This window comes from Mauremys mutica, chromosome 12 (genome assembly GCF_020497125.1).
Source record: "Mauremys mutica isolate MM-2020 ecotype Southern chromosome 12, ASM2049712v1, whole genome shotgun sequence".
NCBI classification, from domain to species: Eukaryota; Metazoa; Chordata; order Testudines; family Geoemydidae; genus Mauremys; species Mauremys mutica.
In genome coordinates, this window is record NC_059083.1 from 18,591,178 (window position 1) to 18,605,826 (window position 14,649).

Sequence of the window (14,649 nt, forward strand, 5' to 3'; positions counted from 1 at the left end):
CCGTGTGGCGGAGTCCGGGTTCCTGGCTGCCCGGTGCAGTGGGATCTGGGGCTGCCGCCCGGCCCTGCAAGCTCTGGGGGTCGGGGTCTGGGGCTGCCGCTCAGCCCTGCAAGCTCCGGGGTTGGGGTCCAGGCCCACAGTGATAAATAAGTTGAGAACTACTAAGCGTGATGCAGTGCCTATGTAGACACCAAGTTATGTGTATCAGCTTTTAGCTGGCATTTTTGTCAATTTCATGGCTCCCTGCCCCAGCTGTGAAATTGACAGAGGCTGGTAGCCTCCCTGCTGCAAACCTTGTACCTGACACCTAGCTAGGGAGGCAAGTGTGGGGGTTCCCTGCTCCTAGCTGGGCTGCCGAGAGCCGGGCAGGAACCCCTGTGGGGAGCCTGGCTCTCGGCCCCTCGCGCTGTCGGGAAGTGCTCCTGTTGAGGATGACCCCCGCCCACAGAAGGAGGGTCGTGGGGGTGTTTGTGATGCCACCATAACCCTGGCCTGCTCGGTGTGGCGCCCTGCGCTCCAAGTGGTGGCTAGGCCAGCTAGAGTTGACGAGCCACTGTGTATTCTAGCTCACCCATCAAGCTCAAGAGGTCCCAGGTTTGATCACAGCTGCCGACAGCATTAACTAGGCCAGAAGCAGCATCCAGGCACGCAGTGCTCTGGCCTGCTGTAGGCGCTGACTGACGGGATCTGCCTTGTTCTTCAGCCAGGGGCCGACGTAGGTCAACTTACGTTTGTAGTGTAGCTGTGCCCTTAGGCCCTCAGCTGAAAGAGACTAGGAATGTTTTGCAGGGCAGCAATCTCTGGTCAAGAATGACCTGAGACAACACCATGGGTCATACTAGCCCCTCCACTTTTGGGTGGAGATGTATCGTATTTTTCCAATTGATCTGGCTGAACTAGAGCATAAGTTACTGGGCTCAATGCAGGAATCACTGGGTGAGCTTCTCTGCCCTGTGTTCTGCAAAAGATCAGGCTAGATGGTCATAATGTCCCCTGTGACCTTGAAACTTCAGCTATTTGGTTTTGGGAAGAACAGGAAGCTGAGAGGTGGCTCTGGATAACTGTGCAATCATTTGATTTTCTACCTCTGCACATTACTAGCTGCTGCAGAAAGCGGGTCTTGTCTCGTGCTGCTGACAACTCTGAGATCAACCTGAAGTGCACGGAGTGGCCCAGAGGATGGTTCTGTCATGGGAGCGTTTTTTATTTGTGCATGATTTGAAGGGCTCGAGCGCGCCTACCAGTGCAGGCTGCACAGCAGTGAGCTTCCAGGAGAGATTGGCATGAAGCGAGTGACGCTGGCAAGCCAGGAGAACGAAGGCGGGAATTGCAGAAAGGAAGCAGGGCACGAGGTACAAAGGGCCGAGCGAGGGTTGATCCGGCAGCCATGGATGGACTGGTTAAGAATTGGGCATTAGCCTCTGAGATCTGATGCACTGAGTGAATGCAGTGTGTTCTCCCTGCTCCCCATCTGAGCTATCTCTGCGTCTCCAAAGGGACAGTTAGAAGGCAGCAGAGTCCAGTGAATGGATGAGTGCAAAGAACATGCCTGAAGGTTACACAGTGGCACAGACAGCAAGAGGATGTTAACAGTGAATGGTTACACCCCCAATGGGGAGACACCTTGGTAGCAACTTGCAAATAAGTAGCAAAGCGGGGGCGTCTTAGTCTCTAGTTTCAGTGTGGTAGCCGTGTTAGTCTGTTTTCAGCAAAAACAATGAGGAGTCCGGTGGCACCTTAAAGACTAACGCATTTACTTGGGCCTCGGCTTTCGTGGGGGTGGAACCCACTTCGTCAGGTGCACGAGTCTCGTGTAGAACTTGAAGCGTCCTTCGTACAGACGCCTTCTCGTCCTCACTGTCTGCTGTGACCGCCAGACTTTCCTGGAAAGCCAGAATCATTCCGGGCACCGACCACTGCAGGTGCAAACTCTCCAGATGTGCGATCTGTTTATACCCATCGTAAACACTGTCACTGAGTGTAGCACAGAGACAGGCTTGCTTTGTCACAGCTGTCAACACTGAGCCATGGACTCCTCTTCCATTTGTTTTTAAATCTTTGTAAACTGTGATTTACTTAACTATGCATTTATCACTGAGCCATATGTTTCTGGCAGCTTTTTTGCACTGTATTTATAATATACTTCATTTACAACATTACAGCCTTATCATTGGATTTGGACTTGTAGTGCAAGGTAACTGAATTGTAGTGTTAAGATTAATGATGCCTGAATAGTATTAAGTATCAGAGGGGTAGCCGTGTTAGTCTGGATCTCTAGAAGCAGCAAAGAATCCTGTGGCACCTTATAGACTAGCAGAAGTTTTAGAGCATGAACTTTCGTGGGTGAATACCCACTTCGTCGGATGTACTTGCATCCGACAAGGTGGGTATTCACCCACGAAAGTTCATGCTCTAAAACTTCTGCTAGGGCTTGGCTACACTTACAAGTTGCAGCGCGGTCTATAAGGTGCCACAGGATTCTTTGCTGCTGAATAGTATTGTTATGCTGAGAGGTGGTGGTGGCGGCTGCACAAACCTCATTGAGACTGATGGAGTGTGAATGCACCTTTCAATTAACACAACTGTCAGAATAAGGTAATGGCAAGCCCCCTCCCCAGACACAGGGTATGTGAGCCTGCCTGAGACTTTTGTACTGAATGGGTGGCAGGGTTTTGCCAATTTTTGGATGGGTGGGTGCAGAACACAACTACCGAGCTACGCAGACAGCTGGAAGGAACAGCAGAAAACAGTGTCTGAGCCTGGGATGAGGTTTAGGGGTCAGAGGTGCAGGCTGAAAAATATGCTGTTGGTGCTGTGAGCAAAATAAGCTGTTTTCTGTTTACCTGTTTTCTTCTGTGTAGAGGGAAACAGGTCCTTTGTATGGTCTTTGTAAATAAACAAACCTGCCTCAAATAAATACCAGCTTCTAATCTCACTGTCTCCTAACTGAGACAGCCTGCTACACACTCTCAATTTTCGGTGAGCTGCTCAGATCAAAATGGAGAACAGTATTTATTCAAGACCCCACACAGGCCTGCACACACGCCAGCCTTTGTCTTGTTGAGGTGAGTGAAGACAGAATTTGGGATTAGTTACCAGCTTCTTAAATTTAGGAGTGAGTTAAACCGACCAGTCGAGAAACCACTATGCCAGTTTTCTAGTTTTGCACAACCCTGGGATGTTGGGGGGCATAAGAACGGCCCTACTGAGTCAGACCAAAGGTCCATCTAGCCCAGTATCCTGTCTTCCGGCAGTGGCCAGTGCCAGGTGCCCCAGAGGGAGTGAACCTAACAGGTAATGATCAAGTGATCTCTCTCCTGCCATCCATCTCCACCTTCTGACAAACAGAGGCTAGGGACACCATTCCTTGATGGACCTGTTCTCCGTGAACTTATCTAGTTCTTTTTTTGAAGTAGCTGCCACAGCGCCTGGCTTGAAGTGGTTTCCATCATATGCAGGTTACAGTTTGGTTCAATGGCTCTTAGCCCCTCATTGTACAAATTGTTCCAGCTTCCCTGTTCTGGTTGTGGGGGGCTGTTGTTTCCTTTTTCACACCCTAAGTAACCTGGAGTTCACCCTCTTTCCTTCTCATCTAAACCCAGCGGTGGCCCCCTGCTCTTCCACCTATGACTGGGCCAACTGGGGGTATTAGGTGCCTTAGTCTTCCTGCCTTTCAACAGGGCCTTGTGCTTCACAAAATCCCACCCCAACCCCAGCCTTAGTAGTCGCCAAAGCAAGGATCTATGTTCCATGGAGTCAACCGGTACAGAGGTTCTCCAGCCGCCCCCTAGTGGCCCACAGACCTGAGCCAAACTCGGCTGGGGAGCAGTCTTCCCACAGCTGGTGGAAATATGGTAAACATGTCACGGAAACTTAAAAGGACCAAACCAAAATGTGTTGGGATTTTCCCTTTTGTTCTCTTCCCCCCCACCCCATCCTTTTTCAGTGGCAAAAGCAAAGGAAGTTGGGGTGGGAGGGAGACTGCAAAATGTTCAGTTTCCAAAAGTGGAAAACTCATTTTTGTCCAAAACAATTTTTTTATTTAAAAAAAATATTCCGGTGGAGTTTTGGCCACGTCTGTGGGCTCTGATCCACTAGGAGGATTTCCCTGGTGAATGCACCATGACGAGGAGTCATCACAACCACGTGGTCTAATATCTGGTGCTTTCAGGAGTAAGTGCTATAGGTTCAAAGACAATAAGGAGAGGTCTAGCCAATCAGACACCGGCTTTGCACACCTCTGCAAAGGCAGGCGTGTGATGCTGGCCAGAGGCCACTTCCTGTGGGTCAGCAAGTCCCACCCTGCCTGCGCACTGGTGTTTCATATGGCTTCTGTGAGCCTCTCGGATCAGCCATTTCTCACCCACGGCACTTTCCATTTGCTCAGGGGTCACTGTTTGAGGCGGGAGCTGGGCTGCCACATTTCAGCCTGACCTAGAAAGTGCAGCGTTCTGGTTCGAGGCAGGATGTGAGGAAATAGGCCTCATGAACAGCCCCTTTGGTCCCCTTGTGCGCTGCGGAGATTAGTGACTGATTAGCTCCAGCCCCTCGGCTTCCTGTCCGGTGGGGCGAGGTAAAAAGCTCAGAACTTTGATTCCTCTCCATCAACACGACCGTGCTCAGGGGCCCCAGTGCCGTCTTTTCCAGCTTCGGCATCTATGGCCTAATATTCCCCATGGGTTCGTCCCCAGCTCCTTGATGGGCATTCGGAGGGGCGGGCGTGCCCTTGTCTGGCAGTTGCTGGCGCTCGCTCCTCTCGCTGGGTTTATCCTGCCAGGCAAGGCCTGAACCATGGCGCTGAGGTGAACGCAAGCAGCTACTTGGAGCCATGAGTGAGAATCGAGGGAGTCGCTGGGACCAACAATGAGCAAACAGCCCCTTGGGGGGGCAGCTGTCTAGCCTGCAGAGGGACGACCTTCGGGACTCCCCCCAAGCTGGAGATGAAGAGACCTTCTCCCCCAGTGCCTGTCGCACCCACTTCATGCTGGGGCGAATTGGGGCTCGGCTCCTTGACCGCAGGAGAGCAGAGCTGTAGTGTAGATCCCCTTGACAGCTCATGCAGCCCCAAATGAGCAGGCACTAGGCTATCAGCCTTGAACGGGGAGCTCACAACCCAGGTTCTCCAGAGAGTGCCCGAGTCCTCCCACCTGCCAAGCACCCAGGGGCCTGGCTCCTGGATTTAGGACCTGGTGCTTCGTCCTCACACCAGCCGCATCCCATTGCGGCGAGGGGCTGGTCGCCAGAACGAGCCGGGAATCGGTGCCTTTAGGCAGTGGAATAGCTTTGAGGCTGCTTTTTGCATAGGACACAAGGTCCATGTTCTGTCCCCCTTGCTAGTGCCCTCGCTAGCTTGCTGTGCGAGTTGTTACGTTTCCTGTGTGGTTTCGAAGCGTGTGGCCAGGGGAGGCGGCCATTTCCTCTGCAAACTGGAGCCCCACAAGCTGAACGGGCCGAGTCTCACCCCAGTCCCTTCGTCTCTCTCTGATTTTTCCCTCCTCTTCCCGTTTGCTGGGAGACGAAGGCGACTCTGGAGGATGCAGGACGAAGAGGGTTACACGGTATTGAATCTCCAGCCCAAGATGGGAACCGCCAGCCGCCCATCTGCGACGGGGATCCAAGGTATCACTCAAAGTCTCCATGGGCTGTCTCATCTGTCACAGTAATTCCAGCTTGTGCTTTCAGTGGGGTCTGAGAGAGGATGGATGGGAAGCAGGCAAGGGGCAGCTTCATATTGTGTTTCAGGCTGTGGCCTGGCATGTGGGAGGCCTGGGTTTGAATCTTATTCTGCCAAGAACTTCTTGTGTGACCCTGAGGACAAATCCCTTCATTGCTCTGGGCCTCAGTTTCCCCATCTGTGACCTGGGGATAAAAGCACTAGCCTGCCTCAGGGTGCAGGGGTGAGAGGACAAATACAATAAAGACCGTTAGATGCTTCAATAGTGTGGGAGGTACTTAGGGTGTGTCCTAGCTACTGGGATGTTCATATGGGGGTGACGGAGAACAGCAAAGGGGGGGGATGCAGGGTGTGTGTATCAGAGCAGTGCACCCAGAGCCGCAGTGCTGGAGCAGGTCGGTGCTAAACTCCAGCCAGCCATGTGCACGTATGATGGTTATCGGACAGCACCTTACCCCTGCACCGTTCCCGCTTTGCTGGTCTCTGCTGGTCCCCTACGCTCCCGTCTGAGCCGGGACCTGGAGAGCTTGGCTGTATTTCCTGCATCGTTTGTATGCAAGTAGAATTCTAGCTAAGCCGATGAGCTGTGTGGGGCAGGGATCACTGATGTCTTTGTGCCTCGCCCAGCCCAACGGGGCCCCGTATTTAATATGAATAACCCAGCAGCCAGTGAGGGGTTATTGCTGTCCATGGTTTGAATATGCCTCTGCAACGCAAGCAGGGCTGGGGGCCCCAGTGCAGCAGGCACTGACTGTATTGATGCTGTATCCCAGGGGTCGGCAACCTTTCAGCAGTGCTGGGCCGAGTCTTCATTCATTCACTCTAATTTAAGGTTTTGCGTGCCAGTCAGACATTTTAACGTTCTTAGAAGGTCTCTTTCTATAAGTCTATAATATATAATTAAACTATTGTTATATGTAAAGTAAATAAGGTTTTTAAAATGTTTAAGAAGCTTCATTTAAAATTAAATAAAATGCAGAGCCCCCCGGACCAGTGGTCAGGACCCAGGCAGTGTGAGTGCCACTGAAAATCAGCTCGCGTGCCGCCTTCGGTTGCCTACCCCTGCTGTATCCTAATGTCCCTGGGCAGGGTCAGCCGTTACAGAAGGTGACTCTGGGGAAGAGCCTGGGGTTATTTCTGGCTTCACCCTGTGCAGGCCCTGGATCGTACGGTGACTAAGTGGAGTGAGGTTCCCGCTGACCTGCAGACGTGGGTTGTCGCAAAAGGACGTTGGCGGTGATTTGAATGCGATTTGGGCCAAGTCTGACTTTCTACCGTCACGACCTAGCAGCAGGGTTAAGTGAGGAGGGGCAGGCTGCGTTCAGGGTTAATGCACTGGGCTGCGACCCAAGTCTGTGCATCTCTTTGGGCCTTGGATCCCTCTTTAACAGGGAGATTATCATCTGCCCTTTGTGAACAGTGCGGTCTCAGCTGGAGTCTCCAGGCGTTACTGTAATATGGATAATGACGCCGGCAACACCACATCCTGTGTCTCTGTCCTGCTTCGGACGCGGTAGTGACCTGCCTCGGATGCTTCGTGTCCTGTTAGATTTCATCTAATAAACGTTTCTCGCCTCCATTTCCTGTATCACTTCATTCTCTCTCTACCAGCTTCGGCAAGATTTTCAAAGTCAACCAGGGCAGTCAGGCTCCTAAGGCCCATGGAAACTCCTGGGGAGTTGGGTGCCTACCTCCCGTTTGTGTCTCCGACTCTCCCTTCCCTCGCTCCCACCCCCCAGCCTGATTTTCCAATGCTGTAACTGACTCCCTTTCCAGCCATGCGTCGCAGAAAGCCGGACGGAAACGCCCCATTCCCTGCAGCGTGAATTCTGTGAACTGGGCTGGCAGTTAGAGTTTGCATGGTGGACACAGAGGTGGCTGCTTTGGGTAACCAACTCGGGACACCACAAGGGTTCTAGGGGGCAGGTGCTCAGTGATTTCCCCAAATCAGGGCTCCTTTAAGTGGTCTCAAATTGGGCGGAGAGGGGAGGGGGAAATCACCAGTTACTTTGAGAAATCTTGGCCAAAATGCAGAGTGAAATTGTCCTGCAGCAGGAGAGCTCCCGCGGGCCCAGAACAGAGTGAAAAGCAAGATGCGGTGACTGCACCTTATCATGTTGATCAGCAGAATCTAATTGTTTCCTTCTGCTTCCCCTGTTCGTATCCACATGCTGTGTCTCATCTGAGACTAATCGCTTCAGGGCAGGAGCCGTCTGTGTCTAGAACATAAGAGCGGCCACACTAGGTAAGACCAAGGGTCCATCTAGCCCAGTATCCTGTCTCCCGACAGTGGCCAGTGCCAGGTGCCCCAGAGGGAATAAACAGCACAAGACAACCATCAAGTGATCCATCCCCTGTCGCCCATTCCCAGCTTCTGGCAAACAGAGGCTAGAGACACCATCCCTGCCCATCCTGGCTAATAGCCATTGAGGGACCTGTCCTCCATGAATTTATCTAGTTCTTTTTTGAACCCTGTTATAGTCTTGGCCTTCACAACATCCTCTGGCAAGGAGTTCCACAGGTTGACTGGGCGTTGTGTGAAAAAAATATGTACAGTGCCTAGCCTGGGGCGCTGGGACATCTAGAGGCTATGGCCATGCAGACAAAGCTGGAGTGCAAATTAGAAGTGTGGGACCTTCTGGCCCATCTGCTCTTGGGCCTTCAGTTCTCTTCGCAGCAGAACCGAACTCACTGTGGAAGTGACCACGTCTCCCTCAGCAGATCTGCGTCCCCGTGTGTGTCTGTCACTTCTGCTGAGTGCAGTGCCTAATACTTGGGTTGTGAGCTCCTTGGGCAGCGACCCTCTTTTTGTTCTGTGTCTGTAGAGCTCCTGGCACAATGGAGACCTGGGGCATGATTGAGACTCCTGGGCATTACCGTGATATACCTAATAAATAATGTACAGCTCCTAGCACCGTGGGGCCCTGGAGCATGGCCGAGACTCTGAGGCACTACAGCGATGTAAATCATTTCCCACTTGGGGAATATCTAAACAAAATATGAATCTCTGTTCTCCCGAGCTGCTGCAGTGCCTCATGGGAGATGTAGTTTGGATGCCTCATGCCCTCATTTGCTCCTGTGAGCTGGGTCCTCCAGCTGCATTACCCCTCCCATAATGCACCTGGGTCCCTGCAGAGCCAGTCTGGTGCATTGTGGGAGATGTAGTCCAGCTGGGGAGCCCAAGGCGTAGTGGAGAACAGCGGCATGAGGCACGCGAATTACAACTCCTGTGAGGCATCACTGCACATGGGTTGACATCGAACTAACCAGAAATGAAATATTTAGTTATAATTTATTTAAACTTTCTGTTCCATTCAAAACAATATGTTGATTTACTTTGTCCTGTTTCAGGACAGAACCAGAAGTCAGCATGTCAGAATTTCCTGTGGGATGGAAATTCTGATTTTGAATCTGCTGTAGTGACAGGTGAATGTGTCCCCTTTGGTTTTTGGAGGCCTGCCTTGAGAATATTTTAAAAGGCCCTAATTACCAGCTAGTGCTGAGAGCCTACCCCCCAACAACCAGCCTCCTGTAAGGTGGCACCAGCTGGCACCTAAAATCCCTAATTAATTTGGGATATTAGCTTGTGACGGCCAAAACTATAACAAGGTTCAAAAAGAACTAGATAAGTTCATGGAGGATAGGTCCATCAATGGCTATTAGCCAGGATGGGTAGGGATGGTGTTCCTACCTCTGTTTGCCAGAAGCTGGGAATGGGCGATGGGGGATGGAACACTTGATGATTCCCTGTTCTGTTCATTCCCTCTGGGGCACCTGGCACTGTCAGAAGACAGGACACTGGGCTAGATGGACCTTTGGTCTGACCCAGTATGGCTGTTCTTGTGTTAAGATCTTGGCCTTTGGCTCTGACAGCTGTGACCCAGCTCTGCTGAGGAGCGTTTGAGACAGAGAGCAGATGCAGAACACCTCCTGGCCTCTGCTTCTTTCACCGGTAATGACAGGTCTACGAAGGGTTATGGTGATACTTGTCACACAGCCCGGGGGACACTGAGGCTGACTTACAAATCCGAATTCACAGGTTCTCCTGTGAAGCTGCATGGGTATAAAATCACCATCGGCGTTTTGGGGGCCTGGAGCGTTCTGGCGACGCTGGCTGTGATCGCGCTGAGCATTCTGGGTGAGCGGCTAGATCCTGGTCGTTTTGTGGACGCCCTGTAAACTTTCCCATGTCTCAGCAGCTCATCCCAGAGGCTTTCCATAGATTCCAAGGCCAGAAGGGACCATTATGACAATCTAGTCTGACCCCCATCATAATTCCTAGAGCAGATCTCTTAGAAAAAAACATCCAATCTTGATTTTTAAAATGGTCAGTGATGGAGAATCTACCACGCCCCTTGGCACATTGTTCCAGTGGTTAATTACCCTCATTTGCATGCTGGCTGTACAGGGTACTGTCGTAATTCCTGTGCTACAGAAGTACCAAGCTAAGGCCCATAGATGGGAGGCGATGGGCCCACGGCCAAAGCATGAGTCAGCTACAAGAGTCCTGACACCCAACTTCCCTTGCTCTGATCCACCCGCCTCCAGAGCCAGGGATAGAACCCCCAAGTCCCTGGCCTGGCCCCTCCCAATGAATTAGTTTTCTCTCTCTTCTCCCCTTGATTTTTTCCCCCTGATCCACGTTCTTTGGTGCCCATTTTCCACTCTGTTGCCAGGCAAGAACTCTAACCGCAGGTCTCGTGGCTGTTTTCAAGGTTCATCTCACGAAGGACTGACAGGAGCAGCGCCGAATGCCACCGCGAGCTATGGTGCCCAGCGGGGAGAGAGAAACAGGGCAGAGTGCAGCGCCCGTCTGACCCAGCTAGTGGCACGCCTGAGCCAGGCTCTGTGTGCTCCCATCAACAGCAGCTCCCGGGGTAACCCCAGCTCCTCCTCTCTGGGCTCTGTGACTGAAGACCCTTGGAGATACACTTTCAAGCAGTGGTTGAGTGACACCTACTAGCTGCCCCGTAGCTGAGTGCATGGTGCCATGTTATAGCGCTAGTGAGGGCGGGGGCCAATGGTGTGTGTGCCCGATCGTGTGGAACAGGGTGTGCAAATGCTAATAGCTTCACTGGGGAGAATGAAAAGGTGCTGGTCATCTCTGGGGTAATTCAACTGTCCTCAAGGGAGTTCTGCTGGTTCCCAGCTGCGATCAGGGCCCCATTGTGCCGGGCGCTGCACAGACACACAGGGAGAGAGACAGTCCCTGCCCCAGCTGAGATCAGGTTTCCTGAGAGTCAGTCTGTTGTCCAAGCTGCTGCACCAGGCAGCCTCTCAATGTCAGCACCTAATTCAGCCATTAACGGTGTCTCCTGTTTGTTTCCTCTAGAGGGCACTGGCTGCAAAATCTGTCCCCCGGACTGGCTGCCACATGGTGCCAAATGCTACTGGTTTTCTACAGAGAGTAAAATCTGGGCCGGGAGCCGTGCGGACTGCTCAGCGAGGAGCGCTGGCATGGTGGTGATCCAGGAGCAGGATGAGATGGTAAAGTGAGAAACAGGCAGAGGGGGGTGTTAATCTTCACCGGGAAAGATGGGGGGTGTCAATGAATATCCATTTTAAACTGATTTAAAAAATGATAAAATTACCCCAAGGCCACTTTTCATAGTTCACTTTTTTTTTTAAACAAAGACCATAAAATAACCAGCTTTGACCTCTCTGGGAATGTCCTCGCGCGCTCGTCTGTTTGTCAGCTGTTCTGGTGGATTATGTCGCGGAGAAGCCAAATCCATGACCCTGCAAACACGCTTGTGCACACACTTAGTTTTATCATAGGACTAGTGCCACCAAAATTCCTGTGCCAGTTTTTGTGGGTTTCCGAGCACATTTTCCTATATATTTATTTAAAGTTTCTCTCTCCTGTTGCTGGGGAAAAAAAGCTCTAAACAGCCCAGGAAACGGAATAACTGAGATCTACAGGTTGATACAGTGAACCTGAATATACACCAGGTGCTGTCAAATACCCAGTGGAAACACACTGAAAAACCCTCAGCTTTGAGTTTGTCATCCTAGGTGTGACTGAGCCCTGGAAAGCCGAGCAGATGAGCTGGGAGCGGCACACTCAGGCTGCACCCAAATGAGATGCCGATTGTGCCGGATATGGCTTGCGTGGGCTCTGGACTCAGCTCCCCTGCAGTGGGTTGGATGTGCCCATGGGCTGCATGGATTTGGCTCTGTTTTGATTGGAGAGGGAGGAAACCCTCCTCGTAATCGCTTAAGTATCATCCTTGGTATCTGTCAGTACCATTCAGAGCAGTCTGGAGTGGAGCACCTGTAAATATTTTCAAACTTGGGGCTAAAGCCCTGAGCCCCAAATGGAGGAAGGGGACATGGGGGGGCTCTGGGAAATACTATTTGAGAATTTAACCTGGTAGCAATCGAACATCAGGTGCTAGCGTAATCCACTGGCCATTGTGTGTGTCCTGCTCCGTGCTTCATCCACGGCAAATGTGAATCTGTTACAAATCCGCTTGCAAAGCAGCTGGGAGTTGCAGCGGGTTCTCTCCCACAAGTGCCTCTCCCCTGCTTACAGGAGTTCCTGGGGAGCAGCATTCAAGAGAAGTACCTTGTCTGGACTGGCCTCAGTGCGAACGGGACCTGGAGGAAATGGACCTGGGTGGATGGATCCTTGTTAAATCAGACGCTGTGAGTTGCTTTTCCGGATGGTTGCTGAGTTATGCAAGGCAGGGGGCGGGTGTCCCTTATTATCTGAGGCCAAGAGTTTCAGAAGTGACGAGTGATTTTGGGTACCCAGCTGAGGCAGCCTAAAGGGCCCAGTTGCTGGTAGGTGCTGAGCACCCTCCCTCTGATAAACAGGGGTCCCAAAATCACTCAACTCATTTTTGAAACTCTAGGGCACACTTTTCAAAAGCATCCAAGTGACTTGGGCACTTAGTGTCATTGACAGGCAATGGGACGTAGGCTCCTAAATCACTTGGGCACCATTTGAAGATGCTACACCTTGACTCTAACTCTTAGGAAGGTTGAGATGCAGCATCCCAGGGAAGAGCTTTGAGTGACATCCCCCCGCCCTCCCCCAGCCGCCATTCTCAGTCAGAAGAGATGCTGGCACGGGGAGATCCACCCCGTGAGAACATGCCAGGGCTCCAGGAGGTTTGTCTCCGACATTTCCAGATTCTTTGTACTCCAGTTACAAGTAGCGACAAGGTTTCGCCAACACCAGTCTGGGTCTCGACACACAGAACAGCTCTGCTGTCTGTGACCTGCATTAACAAGACACCTTGAGTGCCATGAGGGCGACCAATGTCTCTTCCCTTGGTCTGGCAGGTTCCCCGTGAAAGGAGCCGCCGAAGAGAACAGCTGTGGGGTGATCAAAGGGAGTCAGATCCAGTCGGAAACCTGCAGCGGTGAATACAGATGGATTTGCCAGAAGGACGCCATCCAAATAGACAGAGGAATAAGCGATCTGTAGGGCCCTGCCAATCTGCAGAGATCCGCTTTATATGCATGCACTATTTTTGTAGATTGGATGCGGATACAAATTCTGTATCTGTGCAGGGCTGTGGCAATCGGCACTTGCAGAGCCGAGAGGTAATAACTCCTAGCTCTAATGTGCAGCGCTGAGATTTTTAAAGGGGCCTGTATTTTATTTTCTATTAAGTGCTCAGCTGGAACATAGGATCCCAAACCTGCAGAGACAGATGCATGCGCTTCACTTTAATCACCTATGTAGCCCTCTTTGCAGGATTCAGACAATGACTCTGGCCCAGACCCTCAAAGCTAGTTAGGTGCCTAGCTCCCAGTAGGAGTTAAGCACTTAAATACCTCTTGAGGAGATAGGAGGGGCTGGGCCTTTCTGCCTCAGTTTCCCCCTGCTGGCCCCTTGGTGCTTCTCCCAGGCTGGGCACTCAGAGTCTTCAGACTCTGGGGAGATGCAGCTTCTGAGCATGGCCAGCTCTGCTCTGCGCTGTCAATGGAAGGCTCAAACTTCAGAGCCAAAACCTTTGCCTTCTCCCATGTCTCTGCCACCTTCCTGCCGCTCACCCCACCGGGCTGCTGGCCAAGGGGGGAGATGGGAGCAGCAGCCACAAAGGGGTTTGGGGCCCTGCAGCTCTATCCCCTCCTTGAGGGGTTGTTTAAAGCCGAAAAGGAGGGGACTGAACTGGTGGGGCCTGAGCGCCGTTAGCCCTTAGAGAAGCCACTGTCCAAGTGACACGTGGACAGGCCCAGCTCCCCAGAGGCTGCTCTACACACATGCCTTGTCTATGTGGGCCTGTGTGGCCCCACTAGGCAGCTGTAGATGTAAGCGGAGTCAGGATGAGCTCTACCCTGACATCTGGTGGTGAGTTGTGGTGAGTTGTGGAAAAGAGCTTCAGGGGCTGATCTTATTTGCATAAGCACACCCACCCCGCCTAGCATGAGCCCACAGCAGCCCAAATGGTCACTTTGGCTGCTGTGGGATCCCCAGTTTCTCTGTTGTTGGGGCAGGAAGAATAAAGTGTTGTTACGCTGATTATGTGAATCAAGGACAGTGGAACTGTTTTATGACAGAGGGACTAGCCATCAACTAAGTAGCACTCGCTAGACAAGGGACATGGGTTCCAAAACCCAGTAAATGAAGAGAGGGTGGGGATAGATAGATAGTTGATGGGGTGAGTGTCTTTTGAAGGTTTGAAATGTTATTACCACCTTTTAATTTCTCCACTGTGGAATATCAGAGTTAATTTTGATTTTATTAAGAGTCTGGTTACAGACTGCTGAGCTGAATTCACTTTGGGCCAGTGGTGTACCAGCAGTGATTACACTGGTACAATTTCCCTGGTCATTGTCGGGATAGGCTTAATCTGGTTTAAGAGCAGTTTTTTTGCAGTTTAGTTTAAACCTGCTCCCAATATCTACTAAACCAACCAACCAAACAAAAACAAACTCTGCCACTCAAAGTAAGAGCCAGCCAGCCAGTCATGGGTTTGCCTGGGCCCCAGGTTTCACTAGACCAGCTCCACTTATCCCAG

The 14,649-nt window shown here is 51.7% G+C and overlaps 1 protein-coding gene across 1 annotated transcript; it reads left to right on the plus strand.

Moving 5' to 3' along the window:
- The first annotated feature begins 10,599 nt into the window (after positions 1-10,599).
- On the plus strand, positions 10,600-13,886 carry LOC123346320 (killer cell lectin-like receptor subfamily F member 1). The gene is made up of 3 exons (XM_044983659.1): positions 10,600-11,161; positions 12,210-12,322; positions 12,965-13,886. Exons 1-3 carry the CDS (start codon positions 10,955-10,957, stop codon positions 13,107-13,109), a joined length of 465 nt encoding a protein of 154 aa, XP_044839594.1. The 5' UTR covers positions 10,600-10,954; the 3' UTR covers positions 13,110-13,886.
- Positions 13,887-14,649: the final 763 nt, after the last annotated feature.

What these genes read in the sequence shown, in the direction of transcription:
- LOC123346320 (XM_044983659.1), top strand. Translation starts at nt 10,955, where the DNA reads ATGTCAGCACCTAATTCAGCCATTAACGGTGTCTCCTGTTTGTTTCCT. An exon ending in TCCAGGAGCAGGATGAGATG is followed by an intron (nt 11,162 to 12,209) that starts GTAAAGTGAGAA and finishes CCCTGCTTACAG; the next exon opens with GAGTTCCTGGGGAGCAGCAT. An exon ending in TCCTTGTTAAATCAGACGCT is followed by an intron (nt 12,323 to 12,964) that starts GTGAGTTGCTTT and finishes TTGGTCTGGCAG; the next exon opens with GTTCCCCGTGAAAGGAGCCG.